This window comes from Apus apus, chromosome 12 (assembly GCF_020740795.1).
Source record: "Apus apus isolate bApuApu2 chromosome 12, bApuApu2.pri.cur, whole genome shotgun sequence".
NCBI classification, from domain to species: Eukaryota; Metazoa; Chordata; class Aves; order Apodiformes; family Apodidae; genus Apus; species Apus apus.
The window spans coordinates 1,439,972-1,461,159 of NC_067293.1; the positions used below are offsets into that span (position 1 = coordinate 1,439,972).

At 44.7% G+C, this 21,188-nt stretch overlaps 1 protein-coding gene across 2 annotated transcripts in view; it reads left to right on the forward strand.

The window, feature by feature from the left end:
* Positions 1-6,960: 6,960 nt before the first annotated feature.
* The window catches only part of LOC127389700 (vascular endothelial growth factor receptor kdr-like), a 130,772-nt gene continuing 116,544 nt past the window's right edge, over positions 6,961-21,188 (forward strand). For both annotated transcript variants that reach the window (XM_051630458.1, XM_051630459.1), the window contains exon 1: positions 6,961-7,327. In XM_051630458.1, the coding sequence (XP_051486418.1) occupies positions 7,264-7,327 (64 nt within the window). In that variant the 5' untranslated portion in view covers positions 6,961-7,263. The remainder of the gene's footprint in view (positions 7,328-21,188) is intronic.

Below are 21,188 nucleotides of genomic sequence, written 5' to 3' on the forward strand. Positions count from 1 at the left end.
TTCTTTCAGCAAATTCAACAGGAAGAAAAAATAGTGTCATGATTAATGACACATCACTGCAAGACTATCAAATGCTCTCCAGCTGATGACTGAACTGTGTAGCTTCGCTGGACGGAGACTGGGATGTCTGGGGCTGTCCCTTCTGGTCCTGCAAGTCAGTGCTGAAGGGAACATCTTACATTGCTCCAGATGCTGGTCTGTGGTTACTGCAATCAGTAAGAGGCAGCACACAGGGTGAGAAAACAGGCCAGTATAGGCTGATCCAAAACTCCCACTACAGTTTGCACTAGGCAGCATGAGGGAGGGAAGGCGGGAGCGGGGTCCAGCATTTATAACCTAGCTTTTAAAAACCTCTGGACTAAGCATCGGTACATGCTAAGACTTCAGTGATAAACTGGGGCACAGTGCCCCTCTGGTACCAAGTTAAGTAGCTCACAGTATAGAATTCCTGCCCTGTGCTGTTGGTTGAATTAACCCTAACACTTTCGTGATTGATGTGGCTAGTGTCTTCATTAATGTGAATGTTCTGGAATAGCTTATGTTTTTCTGTTTTGCCACTGTCAAGGCCTATCTGTGCTTTTTTTTCTCTAAGGCTTTTCTCTCTCCACTCCAGTTATTGGAATCAGACAGTTCTAACTGGTGATCGTGTTTTGGAGACGTGAGCAGAAACCTTCAGCATAAAGGGAATGTCTGCAGAATACCATGGACGTGAACCATGTTTCTTATTCTCAGTCTTAGTGGTAAGAAAATTCTGCTTTATCCCCAAAGAGACAGAAAGAGTAAGAGGGAATTACTATCCAAAGTAAAATAAATAAAACAAGCATTCCTGGTCGCTCAATCTGAGACCTACAGCTGGATGAAACCCATTTTTCTCACACTTTGAAGTTCATATTCTGGCAAAGGAAAAACTTTTCACATGAAATCTGCCTACTGACTGAGGAAGATCACTGAAAGGAGAAGATCTGGATAAAGGTACCTCAAAGGGATGGAATATTTTTCTTACCTCAAATACTGTGTATGGATCAAACCTGGCTTATGAATTTCTTCCTCATTAGGTGGATATCTTTGTCTTTCTGCCACAAACTGTAGCAGGATAAAACAGTGATCAAAACCCATGACTGTCTCCTTTTGTTGATGGCTATTTATTTTCCTTAACATTTCTTGTGTTTTGTACTCTTGGCTCAGAAGACTGTCTACTGCTCCAAACCAGTTAATTCTTCCTAAGAGCTATAGAGGCCCAAGGCCTAGATTATATTTATTAAAGATCTCCCCAGGCAGCCTCAGTTATAAAGGATTTGAGTCAAACAGCTACAAGGAGATGCTGAAAAACAATCTCAGAGAAGAAACACAAAGAGATGGAACACCACACATTTCCCCCATGTTAAAGTTTAAAAAAACAGACCACAATTGAAAGCGCCGTATAATGGGAGGTAAGTAATCTTTATCCTTCAACCTCTCATGTTTCCAGCAGAAGGATGAAATGTTCTGCTTTCCTCTGGTGTCTGAACATATGTGTTTTAAGAAGTTTTTCAGGCAGGTCCCCAAGTTTTTGCACCACTGCCAGGGAGAGAAATATTGTGTGAAGGAAGTGCAGCAGGGCAGGCTGGGACTGGGGGTCGGCCAGCAGCAAACGCAAGTGGTGATGAGCCTCAACTGGACAGCAAGGGCAGAGCCTGCCAGGACACTAAGTAGGGATTGATAAAAGGTCACCATACAAAAACTCCTCATTCTCAACAGTTATTAAAAAAAATAAAATGGGTTGAAGTAAGTTACTTTACTTATACTTTTCCTTTGTTTGTTAAAGTGATGGACAGGCCTCTTCCAGCTTTGCTTTGTGGCTTTGGATGATTCAATAAACCCTTCTTTGTCTTGTTTTCCCTTCTTGTATAAAGAAGAAAGTTGCACAGACTCTGTTAATGACTATGTGTACTTCCTGTCCTTCCCTCTGAAGCTGCCATCCCACAGAAGAGCAGCAAGTCATCAGAAACGTGCCCGTGGCTCCGCTGGACCCACATCTCTTGCTATTAGGCTTCTAACTGCCTGTGTACTACCATGTATTTGAACAAAGCTGTGTAGGAAATGTTTTTCCCTAGAGAAACATTTTGTTCCCATTCTCTGTTAGAGCCAGATGAGGTCTTCTTGTGGCTTTTTTTTTTCTTTTCTGTTTTGTTTTGTTCAAAACAAAGGAATTAGTAAGCAAACATGTCTGCAAGAAGCTGTATTAATCTGTCAAAGGACAGCCAAGGGATGTGTTGAACTGAGCACTCCACAAGTACAGTTTTCTCACCCAGTTGCGGCTAATGTCTTGAAACAAGACCTTACACACACAGGAGAACACCAAGTTGCAGGCAAGGCTGGGATGGTGATTTCTTTCCCTAGAAACTGCATCCCTAGCAGCACTTATTCTGAACTGACACTTCCCACAGAAGGATTCTGTCTTGATAACATGCCATTTTCCAGTGAAAAATATTTTCAATGAAAAGTTCCCCACCCTGTTTGCTTGCAGACTGCCAATGCTAACTTGTCTTTTGATCCCCAAGGGACTACAGGATGTGTGTGCAGAAATGACAGCCTGACCAGATTGTGGAGAGAGGCACACCCAGCAATGGCTTTGCAGCTCTCCTCGAGATGAAGGCAGCTACCGTTGGCAAGGCTACTGTCTGTGTGAGGGGATGTGGGACTGGGGATGGACTATGCACCCCAGGAAGCAACAGCTTCCAAGGCAGCCTATGCATCAAATAAATAATTGCTGAACTCATGGAACATGATGTATTTTATCTCAGATCAATGCAGTAAACACAGAACAATGCAGTAAAGGCACATTTGCAACATCCTGCCTGTTTCTACTACCTCTTCCAGGGGCTTGAATTTACAGGACGTGTAAAGCTGTCCATACAAAAAGTGCTCTAGGTCCTCTCAGGATAATGATGAAGAACTTGATAAAGCACACTGCAATGAAAATCTAGGGGCCTGACAACTCACTGTCCTTAAAGAGAGTCACTACCCTTCTCCTCTGCTCCCAAAGATCACAAGCACAAAAAAATGTCTTGCAATCCATTTTCATGTTCTGCTCGTCTCTTTCTGTAGGCAAAGCTCAGCTCTGAAAGCCCAAGGCCACCCTCACTAGCATAGCAAGCAGTGTCTGCTCTCTTCAACTGAAAGGGCAAGAGGTGCTTTGGAGAATAACCCCATTTTGCCTCTGGTCAGGACTGTCTGTCAAACCCTTAGGAAAGGCTGTTTTTGTGTCAAAGTGACTACTTGAAGACATAAGGCAGAATTACCCACCTAAAATTTAGGCATAGACTAGATTTGTCTCTTCCCTCTGTTGTTGAGGGAGGCAAACAGGCACCTGCCGAAGGAGGTTTGTCCAGCAGACGTTTGCACAGATGGGATGTGTCAGAACAGCCCATCTCTGCAGCCACGGGCAGAGCAGCCCAGGTGAGCAGCCCAGATCAGACACCTAAGGTTCAGACAGCTAAGTCTGGGGTGACACACTTTACCTGTGACTAAGGCAAAACCCAGCACATAATGGAGGATGCAATTCCAGGCCCTGCTCTGATCAACAGCCATTCCCTCTGCTGCACTTCCTAGATAAATGACTACTTATGATGAGCACCAAGAGAGGAGTGACAAAAAGTGAAGGGTTTCCCAGCTCTGGCACCATCCCCTGCCAAGATGACAAAAGGGAGTAACACACATAATTCTCTATGCAGGCCAATGCCACGAAGGATGGAAGATACTCCAAGGGATGAGGGATGGCCAGGCAAGTGTCTAGGTCAGTCTCTAGTTAGTGCAGGTCTCATAGACTACACTGCCTTGGTCCTACAAAACAAAGTGCTTCATGGTGCATGAGGCCTTAGACCTGATATCCTGGCCAGATTCTTACAGGTTATTGCTTTCCATCCCAGTTGTCTAGTATTTCCACCAGACACAGCAATCTCCACTTACTTGCTATTCTATTTAGTTATGGTCATACTGATACAACTGCCAGGTGCCTCTGCAAAGCTAAAAGCATTTCATTAGGAAGTGACATGACCTTTTCTAGCCCTACTTCAATTCCCACGAGTATTGTGAGGCTAAGATATTTGTTAATATTAGTAAAGAGCTTTGAGTTCCTTAGATGGAGTAACTGTCACAGCAAAACAAGAGGTACTATTACAAAGAGGTTCTACTCCAGTTAGCAAATTGCTTTTCCCATCTGTATGAACAGGACACGCTGTTGTGTTAGGGAAGTCTCCTATGCTCTGGAAAAGCTCTAACTGGTTGCTACAGGCATGTGGAGATTGGAACAAAATATGTGATTCTTACAATCATATTTTCAATTTTGCACATTTAGATGGAGAAACAAAGAATTAAAAGTAGTTCCCAGGACCTTTTTAGCCAGGTTCTCACATCGTATTCCTCATGAAACTACACACTACAGGCATTTAATCTCAATTAAAAGATCGATTAAGTTTATCAACAGATAAAAGATGATCTGAAGCATCACACATACTACTAGCAGCTGGTTAGTAACCTCCAATAACTTCTTAAACACCTCCCTGTAAGTAAAAAATAGACTACAGTTCTACAATTAGGCTAAAATTTTCATTCTTCAGTGAGGCCTCCTAAAAGATTGGTCTTTACTATTATCCATAACTATTTACAAGCTCACTACGGCAACAAAGATCTGGGGAATGTTGTATGTTCTAAACATCCATTTCAGGCATAGAAAATGCAGATGTCATCTTAAGAATGATCTGGGCATTGATACGAAACTTAGCATTAACTTGTGACATCATGTGATATTGAGAAAAGTTTGTGATTTAACACTGTGCATGAGAAATGATGCTACTTGTTCATAAAACTGGAAATACCTGAGGCTACTCTGTGTTCAATTTATTGTTGGAATTTGGGACATTTCTACACGAGCTGTCAATTGTGATCTTCTGAAGTGATAATTTTCCTGGCAGGGTAACATATGGATTTGTAACTCACAGAACTGTACCTACACCTCACTTTGCTCTAGTGCATTATAAAGTAGCATACATACTTGTTGTGTGCACAAAGAATGTAGAAGTATACAAAAAAGAGGCATGAAAAATATCATAATACCCTGATCACAGCTCAGTTTCACCAAAACCCTTGACATAGACACAGTGTAAGGTCTAATGTACCTGCTGTCTCTCTTTTCTTCTTTTGAAGATGGTCTGAGCAACTATATCCCAGCCTTCAGCCATGGGGACTGACAGTGCATTGCTGTAAGGCTGTCATAGGTCATTTAAGCCCAATGCCTCATGTGTGGCATTATTGGGAATGACAATCTGTGTGGGCAGCTGTAGAGCTTCCACCACTTCCTCATTCTCAGTATAGTGTAGTGGTTTGTGTACGTTAAAAGCCACATAACTGGGATGTGCATTGCAATAGCACAGAATAGGTTGCTCCCCATCACCTGAGAGCCAGCTGCATTTCCAGAAGTGCCCCTTACATGCACTGGGATGTCTCCCAGGGTGCCTGGCACTACCTAAGCACAGTTTCTGACCCTTGCAGCTGAGGCTGCACCAGCCCAGAAGGCACCTGCGGCTGAAGGAGCAGCCCTGACCCAGGAAAAGACTGTGCTTTACCAAGGCAGAGGCAAAAGGGGCAGCATCTGTGTGTCCCCTGCCAAACCACACTGTCCCCCACCACTGCAGGAGCACTCACCCCTGCCTGGCATGGCACGAGCAAAGGCTCATGGAGAAGCTGGAAGCCTCAATCTGTCTACACCCAAGTGCCTGGAGATAATGCCCAGGTGACACAGAAGCAGCTGCTATGAGAAACCCACCAGAGATCAGGGAGGCAGCTGTGCTATATAAATAACACCATTGGGGCTGCCCAAAATATCCTGTTCAAGAAAGAAACTTTCTCTGTGTCCCAAGAGCAAGGGTAGCTGCTGGAAGATGTAAAGCAACAGGGCAGAGAGGATGGACGTGGCATTTCAGCAGGATACACTGATATAAAAAGAAGCCCAAACTGCTAAATAAGCAGGAAAGGGGGACAGTGCTCCTGCAAGAAAGCCTTTATCTCAGGTGCTGTCCCTCTGTGTTCCCCTTTCCTGTGCCCTGGAGCCCTGAGAGCCCCGCAGCCGGGAAGGGGTGCGGGCACCCTGGCCACCTTTCTGCCCTCGGGGGAGGTGAGGGCAGCACTGGGGGAAGATGTTGCCACCTGATGCTCACGCAGCTACGGCGCTGCAGGGACAAGCGATGCTGGGAGGCAGCAGGGGACAACTCGGCTCGTTTCTTTGCCCCATCTCGGGCAGCAGCAGCAGCAACAGGAAATCCAGGAGCTCTGTGAAATGACAAGGAAGGAGAGAGAGAGAGAGAGAGAGAAGTCCCCTTGCCTCGGCTGGTGACGTCTCTCCTTCCTCCTTTTTTTTTTTTTTTTCCTGTCCCTATAAAGAATCTCGGGCTCGCATCAAACTTCGAAGCGAAAGCAAACCAAAGCCAGAGGGGTGGGGGAAAAGGGAGAGAGAAACCCCTAAGGCGGGATCTGGCCATGCCCAAGCCCCGCTGCCTGCCGCCTGCCTGCCCCGGGCGCTGCGGGGTGCCCCCCGGCAGGTAGCCAGCCTGGGGGACGTGGGAGCTCCCTCTCGACCTGCCTTGCACAACTCGCTGAAGTTGAGAGGTTTTATTCTTCTCCTGATCTCTCCAGCACCTGCACCTCCCTGGATAAATACATCTAAGAGGAGGCTTTTCAGTTCAGCCACCTTATTCCAAACTCCAGGCAAAGGACTGCTCGGAGCAGCGACTCACGGACTGGAGGAAACTTTTCGCCAAACTCTGCTGGTGCTTTTCTCTGCTTTTTTAACCACTTGAGTTACTCTGCAGCACCCAGGCAGGCTGGGGAGACTTCTCTTCTCAGGCAGAGTAACACCCCCCCTCAGGCATCCCATGAATTAGAAAAGCAGGGGGAAAGGAGGAATAAAGTGAAAAGGGGGGGGGGGGGGGGGGGGGGAAGCTTAAAAACTTGCACCTTGAGAAGAAAGGAAGGAAAACGGAATCTGCAGCCCAAAGATGAAGCAGTGAATGGAAAGAGCAATTTAACTGGAATCAACAAGTGGGAACTTTTGCACGCCTTGTTCTTCCCCTCCCTTCCCGCTGCAGCCCGCAAGCTTTCAGAAACTTTGTTGCTGGAAAAAAAGGAAAAAAAAACCAAACCAACCAAAACCAAACAAAAACTTGTCCCCGTTTTGCGGACCTTTCCTCCCGCGCCTCTCCCGGGATATAGCAGGCACCCTCACCCGCGATGCTGCCCAGGCCCAGCGCTGCCCTGGCCGTCTATGCCCTTCAGGGGCTGCTCCTGCTGCACGGTAAGACCCGCTCACGCGTGGGATGCGCGGAGGGGGGGAAGCGAGGAGGAGGAGAGGGGATGAGGGGGTGCAGGCAGCTGCCTGTCCCTGCCTGAAGGGGACGGCATCTGGCTCTATGCGGCGCCTCCCGAGGGGGCGCGCAGGCCGGCGGAGGTGGCGGGGGCGGGCGCGGAGAACCGCGGGGACTCTCCGCACCTTCCCCCCCGCGGCCTTGTGGCGCGTCTAGAAGCCACAGTGGGATCACACCAGGAACCACACCTTGAGTTGCACCTGGCCAGGCGTCAGAAGCTGGGAGGGTTCCCATGCCGTGCTGCAGCTGGCTGACACGTGCGGGAGCAGCCAGCTGCACGCTACCTTTGGTCTGAGCAGGCTGGAAAAGTTACCCGTGAAAGGCATATTATTAGCTGAAACCCTGTGTGATTTTTCACACACACACAAAAGGCATAAATCAACACAGGTTTTTGTGGATCAGAGAGAGATAAGAAGTATTTGGTAGAAGGGACCATTTGTGTCTTGTTCCTGAGGCTCCAAGACAAAGTAGGAGAGGAGGTGGATGAAAAGCCTGGCCAGAGATGCTGCCCACATTTCAGGGCTGACTTGTGTTCTTACTTCCCAGGCTACTTTCCTAGTAATTGTGGTCCTAATAACTTCGGAATTTGGTCCAGATTCACTTTCCCATCATCAGTGCCAGGCACAGAGGAGGCAGAGAGGAGGCAATGTCTGCATCCTGTGACAAAGCAAGGAAGGCAGGCACATCGCTAACTGTCCCTGTAGGCAAAGGCTGATGATGGATTTGGAAGCAGCATTATGGATGTCAGACCTTTGTCCATCATTAGGAAAAGATAATATGTTAGCACAGACTCTGTGTGCCCCAATTAGGCTGGAAGCCAAACTGAAACAGGGCCAGGAAGTCAGAGGATTCTGGATAGCACTGATATTATTGAGGTATTAACTCCTCAGCCACCTTTCCCTCCAAGTTCATCTCCAGCAATGAATTCAGTGAAACTTTGTTTAAACTCCCAAGGCACAAGAGGCACAGATCTATTCTGCAGGCTGTAGGTCAAACCTTCTCTGGAATGTTTGTGGCCAAAATTAGGCAGAGTTGCCCTGAAGAGGCCGACTCTGATCCAAATCAAAACAATTTCATCTGCAATGCAGATAGAAGATGTTACAACTGTGAATAGACAATCAGTACCTGAGGTGCTGAGTGAGGGCAGTGCAGCTGCCCAGACGAGAGATACCCCTCTGGTCAGTATTCCCCAGGTGCCCATGTGAGGGGAAACTCTCCCAGCTCGTGCCAAACTTTAGCAAAGGAGACTGAGTGTCCTCTCCTTCTGGATCAGTGGCTGATTGCAACCCCTGTGGCACTGCCCTGCACGCGCTGCTCAGCAGCTGGCCAGGCTGCCTGGGTGTGCCCTGGGTGCCGGGGGACAGAATTACCCATAGCCACACAGTTCATCCAGCTCAAAGGATGATTTCCTTACATACTTGGCACTTTCAGTCCTTGTGAGTGTTTAGCAGGGGGAAGAGACCATGCAAATGTCACCCCAATAATTTCCCGCCTTTTATATAAAACACATCTTCAAAATATTTTAAATTTCCTAAGTTCTACAAGTATCATTAAATTTCCACTTTCTTTCTGCTTATTACACAGCTTATGTTCAACTCCTTGGAGCACTACTATCTGCTCAAAGCTTTTGATTTAGCAATTATGGTGCAGATGCCAACAGCTGGCACATGTTGTGGCTATGGAGTGGGCTGAAAAACAGCTCTTTAAAAAATAACCTGCAAGATTTTTTTACAGTAGCAGCACCTTGTATCTTCAATGAAAAATTTAGTAAATTTTATTCCCTGATACTACCATCAAAAGCTTTTTAATATATGAGCAATCCAAATAACTTCTCAGGTATTGGAATGTATTCAGTAGTTCCAGTGAAAAATAACTGGAAAAACAATACTCAAGAAAAAATAATGGTCCTGCCCAATCCTTTTGAAATTCAAGCAAGTTTGAAATTGAAATTTTTTTGGTCTCATTTTGGACTCTCTTTTCCAAATAGAGTATACTAGGATGGAATATTTAGCTTGGTAACACACATTTCAAATATGCCACACATCTGTAGCTAAGTCAAAAGCTTCAGGAGCTCAGGCTGCTCCTGGTTTGCCAACTGGGATGCCCCCTGCATGTGGCTGGGAAGGCTGGGGGCTCAGCAGTGCACTGCTGCAAAGTCAGAGGCACCAAGTGTGTGCTTCCCCTGAGGCAGCCAGAGCTGGAAAGTTGAGGATTGGAGAGCTGACAATATGGGCTGTTGATCAGTTCTAGTAAACCAAAAATGCATCTCCTAATTGGTGTTATTTCTAAACATTTGCTTTACTGTGGGAAAATGTTATAAAAAGCAGAGAAGACTTTTTTTAAAGATTGTGATATATGAGCCTCCTGCCTGAAGCTGCCACATTCAAAACCAACTGGAAATCTCTTTACACAAATTCATCTATTTAAGGCAAGGAAAAAAATGGAAAGTATTTCTGAATACTCCCTGAACTTCTAAACAACAGCACCGTACCCAAAAGAATACTGAGAATACAAACTAGATTGTGTAATGAAGGTTTCTGTTAGAAGAACTTAAAACTTTTTTTTTAAGAATTAAAAAATATATTTATATGCATATATTTGCCCTTTGGTCTGCTAATATGTATGAATCTAAATAAGAGCAATACGGCACATTTGAGTTTTCTCTGCCCTTTCATACATTCTCTGGATTGTTCATTTTATGATGCAGTACTCGTACAAAGCAATAGCTCAATCTACTTCAGTTTGAAATAATATACAAAGTTGGGCTGAATATATAATATTTATGTTGCTAGTGGGTTTATGCACAAGGACAAAAGGTTTCCAACCACCACAGGAGATTTCTTAGGTACAGTCAGTGGTATGTGGTCTGTGGTTTTCATAAGTTTGTCTTCCAAATTGGCAGCACAGTTTGAAGGAGGGTGAAAATCTGCCCTATGGCACACACATTCAGAGATGAAATTCATCTTTTGCTTCCAAAGACATTGGCAAAGTATATGCAGCAAGGGTCATTTGATCATCAGCAAAGGACAGGCTGAACAAAGATGCTTTCAGTTTACATTGCAAAACAATTTTGGGGGCAGCAACAGCAACCTGCATTTTTTAAAACTACACAGGAAATTTCCAAGAGGCAGTGTTTGACTTTCAAAGTGACTATGAGAAGGACACTGAAGCTTAGCCCTACTGAAGTTCATACGCTTAGTTTGATATTTCCTCTGATCAGCCCTGCTCCACTTTTCCTTTTTTTTTCTCTAAACCAGCCTGATACCACTGGAGTAGGAATTTCAAATGGAAGTAATTAAAAGATGTTTGGAATATCTAAGCAACAGCTAGGAACAAAATAGCTATGTCCCTACTGTTTTCCTTCAGAAACCAGCTCAGATGACTGACAGGACACGAAGGCTCCTAAGTGCCAATCACAATCTTCCCATTCCTCCAGTTCTTGCCTTTAGGCAGAGCATTGAACTGTACTCAGTCACAATGACCAAAAAAAGTTGGCTACCTAGATACACTGGCATAAAATGTGTGTAACAGAGAACTGATCTCCTCACCAAGTTAGGCACTTCTTTAATTTTTCTTTTTAAGACCACAGAGAAAATAGTAGAAGCTGCCAAAATCAACCAGCCGAGGTTATTATCTGGAAATGGCATTTAATATAAGTGCATGCTTGAAGCTTGCCCCAGGGAATGGAACTTTAGCAGCAGAGAGCTTGCAATAATCAGAAGCAAGGTGAGATTAGAACAAATCATGTTAAACAAGGTTTTCTGTATAAGAGGTTTGACCTTACAGACCTGTCCATGAGTTGCTTCCTGAAGTGAGGAAGGAGGAACGTTCAGAGCAGGTGGGGAATCTGATCTCATGAGGCTGTGATGGGCAGAAGTGAGGGCTGCCCATTTTGTGCAAACTCCTCAATGCCGGAGTGCTGAACACACTTGTGTGGGGAACCCCAGCTCACCTGAAACCAGGTATTGACATAAATTCAGAACTGAACTGGGCAAATCTTGTGATTGCTTCTACAAGCTGATTGTATCTCCTGCATTGGCCAATGACTAGAATACAAAACAGGAAAGAATCTCTTGGATCAAGACCAGTCCCCACTTGGCAGAGCTGAGCCTGGTGTGATGGTGCTTTCCTTTGCCATAGCTGCCCCAGGGCTCACAGCACCGCGGCCATCGCGGCCACGACACCCACAGACCCACGACTGCCTCAGCTTGGTGCCTTCTGAGGCTTTGGAAATGTAAGCAGTGAATTCATACGCTAAGGGCAGCTGAGCTACTGCCTTGTGTAAATGCTGTTAACTCTTGTATTAGGCTGTTACTAACAGTGTAATACAGCTGTCCACTTTGGTGAATGGTGAGCAAGGCTGTGGGTTGCTTTATGAGGCAGTCCAATACCCTAATCTCCAAGTCCACAGATTAATCTGTCTTTCCAGCACATACTTTTTGACCTAGCTACATCCTACATCCCTCTCCTGCTCTCCCCCCCTTTCCTGGATGTCTCCTAAATTCCCCTCAGGGCTCAGGATTCCTTGAATTTTTACATTAGAAAAAGGCAAGAGGAATTTCTCAGCCTTTCCATAACAGGAGTCTGTACAGTCTCTCTTTCCTGTACCAAAACAAATTTTGCCTTTAAAAATTGTGCCTGCCGCAGAGATTTTGGCAAGCTGAAGTGCAGTTGCCTGAGACCTGCAGCTGAATCTCTTGCTTCATGCAAGCAGATGCAGTAAGTCTTCCTGCTGTGCTGAATTTCACAAGAAGCCATCTTTGCAAGCCTTCCCCCAGCATCTATAAACAGCCAATGCATGAGGTGTGTGTAACCAGCGCTCAGGGCTTTTGTTGTGGCTCTAAGCAGTAAAGCTTTTAGCATTGAGGAGTCCTTGACATTACCAAGCAAGAAGGAAAGAACCTCGTCTAACCTTTTGAATGATGAAAGGCTGAACAAGCCAGTTTCCTTTGTGCCCTGCAGGGAATTGCAAAAGCATATGGTCCCCAATATTTCAAATTTCAGCCAAAAACTAAACTGAGGCCCAGAATGTAAAGGAAATATAGGGACCAACCTTCTATTTTCAGATCAGTTGCCTTTGTCTTCTGCATTTCCACATAGGTTTCCTTAGATCTTCCTGTGTTTTTCTGAACTGTGGGAACATGATTGCCAAGGAAGTAGAGAGGGGAGTTTTCAGCCCTGCTGGGATTGTTCTTGATTTGAGGGTCAAGGAAGCTTGACCTAGTCACTACCTGTTCCATTTTTTGCAAAATCTCTGTGAATCTAAAACACCTCTGCCAGACTGTTTGCTTCCTTACAGCCAGCAGCTCAGAAATGGCACACCTTGAATTCTTCCTTACAGATACACTAAGGTCAGTTTTCAGGAAAGCACCAACCACCATGAGGCTAGTTTGCCTATTCCTCTATAGCTGTGAGTAAAAAGGGAATGCTCATAGGGATACTCCAGAGAAATACAGAGAAACAGCTATTCTGTAAGGTATTCATCCTGATTGCCATTAACTCATCTCAATAACTGAAATCAGTGCTGAATAGAGAAATTTAGGAGTTAAAGCAGTTCCCTCCCAGAAGTCTGCCCAAATTCCTTCATGGCTACTGAGAAGGGCTCATTTTGGCCCTTTGTAGCCACAGGGATCATTCCTGAAAGTTGATACTGAGCTTGGACTTCCCCAGCTTTTGGGTTGGGATGCACAGATTTTGGTGCTTCAGCCCTTTAAAGTGCAGCGTGTCCTTCAAGAGTTGTAAAATGTGTTTTTTCCCCTCTGCTTCTTCACTTGTTCTTCCAGCTGCCTGGAACTGGCTCCCTGAGGGGCCATAACACATGCCCACACAGTAGCACTTGGAAGCCCTTCTTGTGGGCAATCCTAATTACAATACGCCCTCATACAGGAAATGGCTGTTGGAAGAGATTGCCCAGAACCCTTAACAGGAAGACTGTGTTTGAAAGGAGGGAAGTAAAGCACTGTGGATTATCAGTTGCAAACCTCAAGGTCTCTGTCTTTCCTTGCAGAAAAATAAATCCCACAGGTGCTATGTTGACCAGCACTGGGTCACCAGGTACATAACCCACCTCCACTTAGGGAGTGTACCCGCTCCAGTCCCTGCCACTTCACTCACTCCTGAATTAATACTATCATTGCTAATTTGCAAAGATACGAGAAAGGACTTACTGAGCATCCCCTCATACCTGAAAAGCACAGGTATTACTTTGCTCCTCAACCCATTAGGAATACCAAAAGAAATAATAATGTAGCAACCAGGTGTGGGGAGGAATACTTTCCCAGATCTCTTTCTGGCTGTATATGAGGCAAGGAAGTTATATCAGCTCTTGCAGCATGACACAGCAGGATGGAGCTAAACAGCAAACTTGGCTAGTTAAACAGATTTTGTGCTGTTACAATTAAAGGATGATTCAAATGAATCTAAACAATGATGTCACCCTGAGAACCTTTTAAACACAATTTAAGCTATTACATGGTGTGAAGCAGAGAGAATCAGCTAACCTTTTGGCCTGCCACATTTTTTCCTCTAAAAATGGATGATGTCTGAGTTATTCTCATTTCATGTTCATGCACTTGGGACAAGCTCTGCTCTCAGTTACACAGGTTTAAAGCTGTAGCTTGGCTGAATAAATAGCCTGACTTTGAATTTGCCTTTGTGTGACAGAGAACATTTATTTTACCATGGTTGTTTATGTATTTTGTGGTAGAATCTGAGCAAGAAAAAACTGACTGAAAATTGCTCTCTCACTTAATGCTTTATAAAGGTGGAGATTTTACTGATCTTGCTGGAAAAAAAACTGATTTGTTTTGGATGAGAAAATTCACAGTGAGAAAGCTAAGTAGCTTGCTAACTTTCCTACGAGGAAGGAAAGTCAGAGCGCAGCCTCTGCTCTGAGACTGCAGCACCCACGTGTGTGAGGCAGCACAACAACCTCTCCTGCTAGTCCTGAACCAGTGGACACTTTCCCTTTGCATTTATTTTGGATTTAAAGATCTCATTCTGTTAAGCCTCCTGGGGGCTCTTATGCTTCAAACAACTTCAGGCTTGGCAAATTTTCTATTGAGTAAGGATGGAGCAAAAGCTAAGGAAAGACAACAGGGTTTGGCCCAATAGGAATTACCAGATAGAGTAATTAAGCCCCAGAACCCTATGTCAGCATGAATGGAGCAGATCACGCAACGGGGAGGGACTCCCTGGGGCAGAACCTCCTGTGGCTGTGATCTCAATGCAGTTGGCCCATCTCACTTTGAAAGAGAGTGTGTTTCTCACAGCTCATCATCCCACTCAGTGATGACTTTTCCAAATACAATACCACGGGTCTCTGGGAATGTAAGGCCCAGTTGTTACCCTGTAGCTGCTAATGATCTCGTTAACAGTTTTATTACCTAAGCCACAGATACACCAGGTTCTGACTTCATCCAGAAAGGAGATAAACCAAGTCTTCAGAGTGATGTATTTATAGTTTTGAAATCGCTGCAGGATTTCTAGGCTGTGCTCGTATTTGGATTTTTTCCTCATGGCTTTCCCACCAAGTCATATAACTAACAGGGGTAACTTCATTCTTTGGTGCAATATCACTATGCCCTACTGAAAGAGAAGTGCAGGTCAAGGCGAAAAGACCCAGTGTGACATGGCTCAGGGGATGAAGGAACTGTCTGGGCAAGATGAATGTGGGAAGACTGCAGGCTGCTGAGCAGGGTATGGAGAAGGTTTCCCCCATCTGGTCCAGACAGTACTGTACACTGCAATCCCCATGAGAGAATTTTGTCATTACATTTGAAGGAGGGTTTACACAAGGCTGATCTATTCTTCTTAGTATTCTGGAGACATGGGATTATCTGGGGATACTGACTAGAGACACTTCCACTGAAAGACCAGTAGAGCTGGTTATTTATATGCTATGGCTTGTATCAGAAGAGCATTGGCAGACTAGAAAGAGGAGCAAGAAAGATCCCTAAAAGAAATCTGGGGGTTCACAATGTATTAATTGGACTGTGATCTTACCAAGGATAAAAATATTTGGTATAAATTAGCCATGTCCTTTGCCTTTTTATTGTTGTCTACTTCGCCTTTGAATTTTAATGTTCAAACCTACATGATGAAATGCCATTATTAATTTAATTTAATAAATCATGAAGTAGTGTGCCTTCTAGTTACTCAAGTTGATCTCTGTTGAATTTTGTGCATAACTGTGGTTGTTATATTAACATTAAATTACTAACCTTTTTTTCGTAATGTACAATCCAGCATGTCAGAGCTGGTATACAATATCATCTAGGGCAAGCAGCCACAAACAGGCACTTTGACATCCCACAAGTCTACAAGCACAGACTAATGCTCCCAAGAGAAGGGCTCCTTTTCCCATCCCAAGAATATGTGCACAATTTGTTTTAACATTCTTCATGACGGTATCTACAGCTTTCTGGAGAGTTTCTGGCAGAAGGACAAAAGAAGAGGAAAGGAGACAGTTTTGTCTGTGTATAAATCTCAGTTTTCATTTGCCAAACCTGTCCTGCACTTTTGAGAAAATCAGGGCAGTAAAGCTCAAAATTCTGTGCTCAAAGTGGGATTAGTGGAAAAGCTAAAACGGAGATAGTTTTGATTTCCATGGAGTAGAGTCTGCATAGCTGCCATTCAAGGCCATTTGCTCTTCCACTGTACAATACCATGGTATCACTGTACTTTAAAACATTAATGTAGACTTTTAAATGCTGCAGGGTTTTGTGTCTGGCATCAAGCGATGCAGCTTCGACAGAGCACTGGAACAGGCTGCCCAGAGAGGTTGTGGAGTCTCCTTCTCTGGAGACATTCAAACCCGCCTGGACACGTTCCTGAGCGATGTGCTCTGGGTGATCCTGCTCTGGCAGGGGGGTTGGACTGGACAATCTTCTGAGGTCCCTTCCAACCACTAAGATTCTGAGATTCTGCCTTTCTGTCTTCCTCTGCCTGGGACTTGCGCCAGCCTCACCATTTGATCTAAATTTTTTTATCTCAACATCTTCCTGATTTAACTGATTTTTTTCTATAAAAACTGGCTTTCAAGATACTTTACATTAAAAACATAAAAGCGTCTTTCAGAAGCAGGTAGCTATTGCTTGGGAAAACAGGAATAATAATTGAAAGATAAACTACTGGATAGAGTCACTTCGGCCAGAAATGCGAGACACAAAGCTGACAGCACGAATCTCTTATCAGTTCGTTTTGAGACTACAAGTGCCTGAGCAGCTCACACTGCCTGTGCGGTACTGCAGGATGTCCTTTAGGGGCAGGGTGCTGTATTAAAAACACCACTAAAGATTTTCTCCTTGTGCAGAGAGGGGATAGAGGGATGTGTATTCAGACAGCAATGGTGCTGTCACTGCCCCTTCTCAAGTGGCTTCTTTTCCTTCCTGGGTGGAGCAGCAATTAAAATTAATATTGACATTGCTAAAGCATAACCATTATGGTTCAGGATAAACAATTCACCTTGACGAATCAGGCAGCTAATGCTTTGCAGAGCCATTGTTTTGGGCTGCTGATTCTTTAATTCCCAGACTGACCAATATCTCTGATCTTGTCTAGTGTCACCATACACAGACTCCTTAAATGCAGAGCTAGTTATACAGGCTTAAAAAGGGACAGTAAAAGGGGTTAAAGAGAATCATTAGGAGAGCCCAGAACAACCTAATTCCTTTAGTCATCTTTCCTGTTCTAAAATCTTTCTGCTTATCTCTGTTCTGGTCTTGACATCTGCTGGTAGTGAAAGCAAAGCAGGGACACTTGGGCATGGTGGGATGTAAAGAATGTATCTCACCCACAGATCTCCTTGTAGGGGATATGATAAAGGAATTGAGAGAAATTCCCTGCATACACAGGGCAAAGGTCTCTCTCTTGTGCTCTTTCATTTAATGGCCCAAGTGAAGAACCTCAGTGTGTATTGTACTGCTAGCCTTTGAAAGGATGCCTTTTTGTTTTGATTCTATATTGTTCTAAGTTAAATAGTAGGAAAAGAGAAATCTCTGCCACCATAACATTCCCTTATAGGTCTATTCATTATAGATCCCTAGAGGAAACTGAGAGTTCCCCTGGACAATGGCCTCATATACAAACGAGCATACATTAACTTTCTGTGGTTGTATAGTTCATTTTGACTGCATTTCCTTTACATTCTTAGGAACATGGATTCAGGCATAATTTGGTTTGATGTCTTCCTCTGCCTTGAACTGCTATCTTGTTAAACATTCTGGACATCAAGCAGCCTCTCTGCAGCAGAGGCCTGAAGTAGAAATGATTCAGGCAGACATGGTGGTGCATGGAGGGGTGATTTTGGAGTGAGTGGGAGGGCCAGGAGCAGAAGAGATGAGGCCAGGTCTGCAGGGTTTCAGCTGAACTGGGGGATGGATGCTGGGGTGGCAGCTGGTCAGATGCCACCCTCCAAACCAACAAGAGTGTCAGGTGGGTTACACATCAGCCATGATGTTTAAGTAAGTCAACTTCAGTCCCCTGTCCTTTGAGAAACCCCTTAGGGAAGCTCACCTGGGGCACACCTGCAACAGCTTTGGCAGCAGGAACTCCAGAACAGGGGCTGCAGCAGGGTGCAATTCAGGATCACTCAGAAACTCTGGCTGGGAAGTGGCTGATGCAGTTACAGATGTGTTCACTGCATAATTAGCATAGACACTTCGCTCAGGACCACAGCTCAGAGGCTGCTTGAAGTACACTCTCCAGTTTGTAGGTACCCACTCAGACCTCTAGCACTCTGGGCACCTTGGCACTGCATTCCTCTCTGCAGCACAGGTACCTTTTGTGCCTCTGCTCTTCTGTAAATCAGTGAGATTAGCACATCCCTTCCTCCGTGGAGGGCTGGGGTGAGAAACATTTTGAAGAGAAAAAGCAGCTCAGGAACTGTAGTAGATTTACTTTCATCTTTCACTTCCATCACCAGAGAAAAAGCCATTTAAAGCTACAAGGATATTGAAGCATTTAAGGTTGTAAGGATTAGGACTGGGATACCATGACAGGCTTGGTCTGAACCATCAGAAATTAATCTCTTCCCTGTCCACCAGACTCCTATAGAAGTTGGGTTTGGCTGTTGCTCTTTTGCATTGAGATGCCTTGTTCTCACTTATAGGATGGGAACAGAGCCAAGCAGATAATAAAGATTAGGGACTAGACCAGCCATTGTTACCCTGCCTTCTGTAAACACCTTTGCCCAGCCTGAAGAGTGTGACACCTGCCTCTGAAATGCTGCCTGTCCCATACAGTTCTAACACACCCCTCCCTGCTAGTGCTGACTTTCAGAGCCTGCTCACATGCCCTGGGTACCAGCAGGTGCATGGCAGTGATGCACAGGGCTTGCAAGGCTACCGTTTTTCTTTACTTCCTCCTAATGTGGTACCTCCCTCAGCCTCTTGGCCCACACACGTGGTAGGTTGCTTGTTTCCTTGGAGAAATAATGAAGTGCAGACACATACACACACACCTGCAGGCATGCATAGGTGCAAAGGGATGCAGTGTCACTCCAATTTCAACTATATTCCAAAAAGCTTCTTAGTTTTCATTCCGATTGTGTCTTCTGGCACAGATAAATTTGCAAAGCTAATTTTCAACTCCTGTTTAATGGATTCCCCTGCTGTGTGTCTGTTACAGTTAAAGGATTCCAGATTGAGAGTTTGTTCTTGTCTCCCCTGTGCACATCTATGTTGGAGGTGCTTCTTGGAGAGCTGGTTAATGAGCCTGAAGTGCACTGCATGTTTGTGCTGACTTTCAGGAGGAGTTTCTTCTCCTCCTTAGAGGAAGGTAGTCCTCACACCCTTAAAGCCCACGTGTTTTCTTCCTGCTTTCACCCCAGCAGAAATAAGGTGACTCTAGGTACCAGATTGTGCAAGGCAATAATGGATTTATCAAAGTTGACAAATGAAAGGGGAAAACCTCCTCACCAGGAGCTCACTTGTTCTGGAACTTGCATGATTTTTGGGAGGAAGGAGTGGCAGTTGAGCAGCAAGGGTTCAGAACACACTGTTACACTCTATTTCCTCCTTGCCCCATGTGTTGCACCACTGGTCACTCACCACTACCATCCACACCAGATATTCACTCCTTCCAGCTCCTATGGAAACCAAAGAGGCATTCCTTGGATGATCCTGCAGCTCAGCACAGAACTGGGAGCCAATTTACTCGAGCTCTAATTCCTGCCAAGCTGCAGGCTTCCTGTATAACCTCAAGATACTTATCTGTCTTCAGTTTCCAGAAGTATATAATAGCAACTACTTATCAACCTCACAAACATGTTGCAAGGTTTAATCCTTTTGTAAGCCATCTTGCAACTAATCTTAGAAATGCAGACTGTTATGATTGTTATTATTATTATTACTGCCATTTTGGCACTGCCCTTTCTCAGCCACTGGTGTTTTGCTATGACATTTGCACTTACCTAAACCTACAGCTAAGTACCAGTTTCCACAAATATTTTCTCTTTTTGGGCATAGTATATTGGATGTTTAAGTACACATTTTGGTCTCCAGCAGGTACAAAGAGGAGCCTGGGGGGGCTGGACCTGAGCACTGTGTAGGGTTAGGATTAGGGTCATAGTTGGGGTTAGGATTGGGTTTAGGAGAGAGAAAAGCACAGCCTGAGTGTGAGTGGGGTTGTGAGGGGGCTGCCAAAGAAGAGGGCTGCAAGCCTCAGGGAATGAAGTGAGCAGGAGGCAACAGAGACAAAAGCCTACAGTGCAGATAGGTGCCCCAGGAGCCAAAATGGCTCATTGAAGTTCTCTATGGTGGCTTCTGGGGGGTGAGAGAGGTATCAAGGTGTACTGGCTGTGCTTAGGCTGCTGGGGGAGAAATCTGCCTTACAGAAAGACTCTCACAGACACCTCTCAATGCTGAAAAAACAGGCACCAGATGGGTTTATGGATTGTCATTAATTCCTCACTTACCACAGAACAATGTCTGCTCATGAAGCCAGCCCTGTGAGGGTACTGAACACTTAGCACTCATTCAGCCACTGCTTTGGATAGACATGACCAATAATCTGGATCTTTTCATGTGCAGTTAAGCCATGTAAAAAAGATGAAATTATCGAAGAGTTAGAAATCTCATCTTTGCATCCATGCTAAGCTAAAATTACAATTGCTCCATCTCTTATTAAGCAGTTTCTCTCACTTAAAAGGAAACAGCATAAATGAGTTTTCACTGGAATATGCTATCCTGGCATTTTAATTAAGATAAAAATTTATGGGTAAAACAAAATACCTGGACATTATCAGTTTTAATGGCTGTTATTCAATTTGTCAGCTGGGGCAATCAATTTGCTGTGTGAAATGCAGTGCTAAGGCTATGGTATCTCTGTGCTCAAGAGTAACATATTCCCAAGCATGTTGTCTTTGGCATGGCCAATATTTTATCTGCCAGAGCCAACGTTAATGAAAAATTCCTGAAAAATTCCACATTTCAACACAGCAACACTCTGATGGGAATAACAATATCTTCTGACCTCGTTCAAAAGCAGACATCGAGCAGGATACAAACTCAGGAATTATTCCTGAAGCCCTGTACCCAGGACTTTGGGTACTTGGTGCTAAGTCTGTAATGCTTGCCTGCCTTTACATGTGTTATCAACACTGTCAGGCTGTGTACTCCCCATAGTTCCTGCATCCAAAATCAGCATTTCTTGGAATAGACATGCATGCAGTCAGAAACAGTGGGTTGGTGAAAGTAAAAACTGCTTCTAGTTTTGTTGCACAACAGTCTCATCTCCTTGAAACAATCAGAGTGATGCAGCAACTTTATAATGAGAACACGTCTGTAGAGA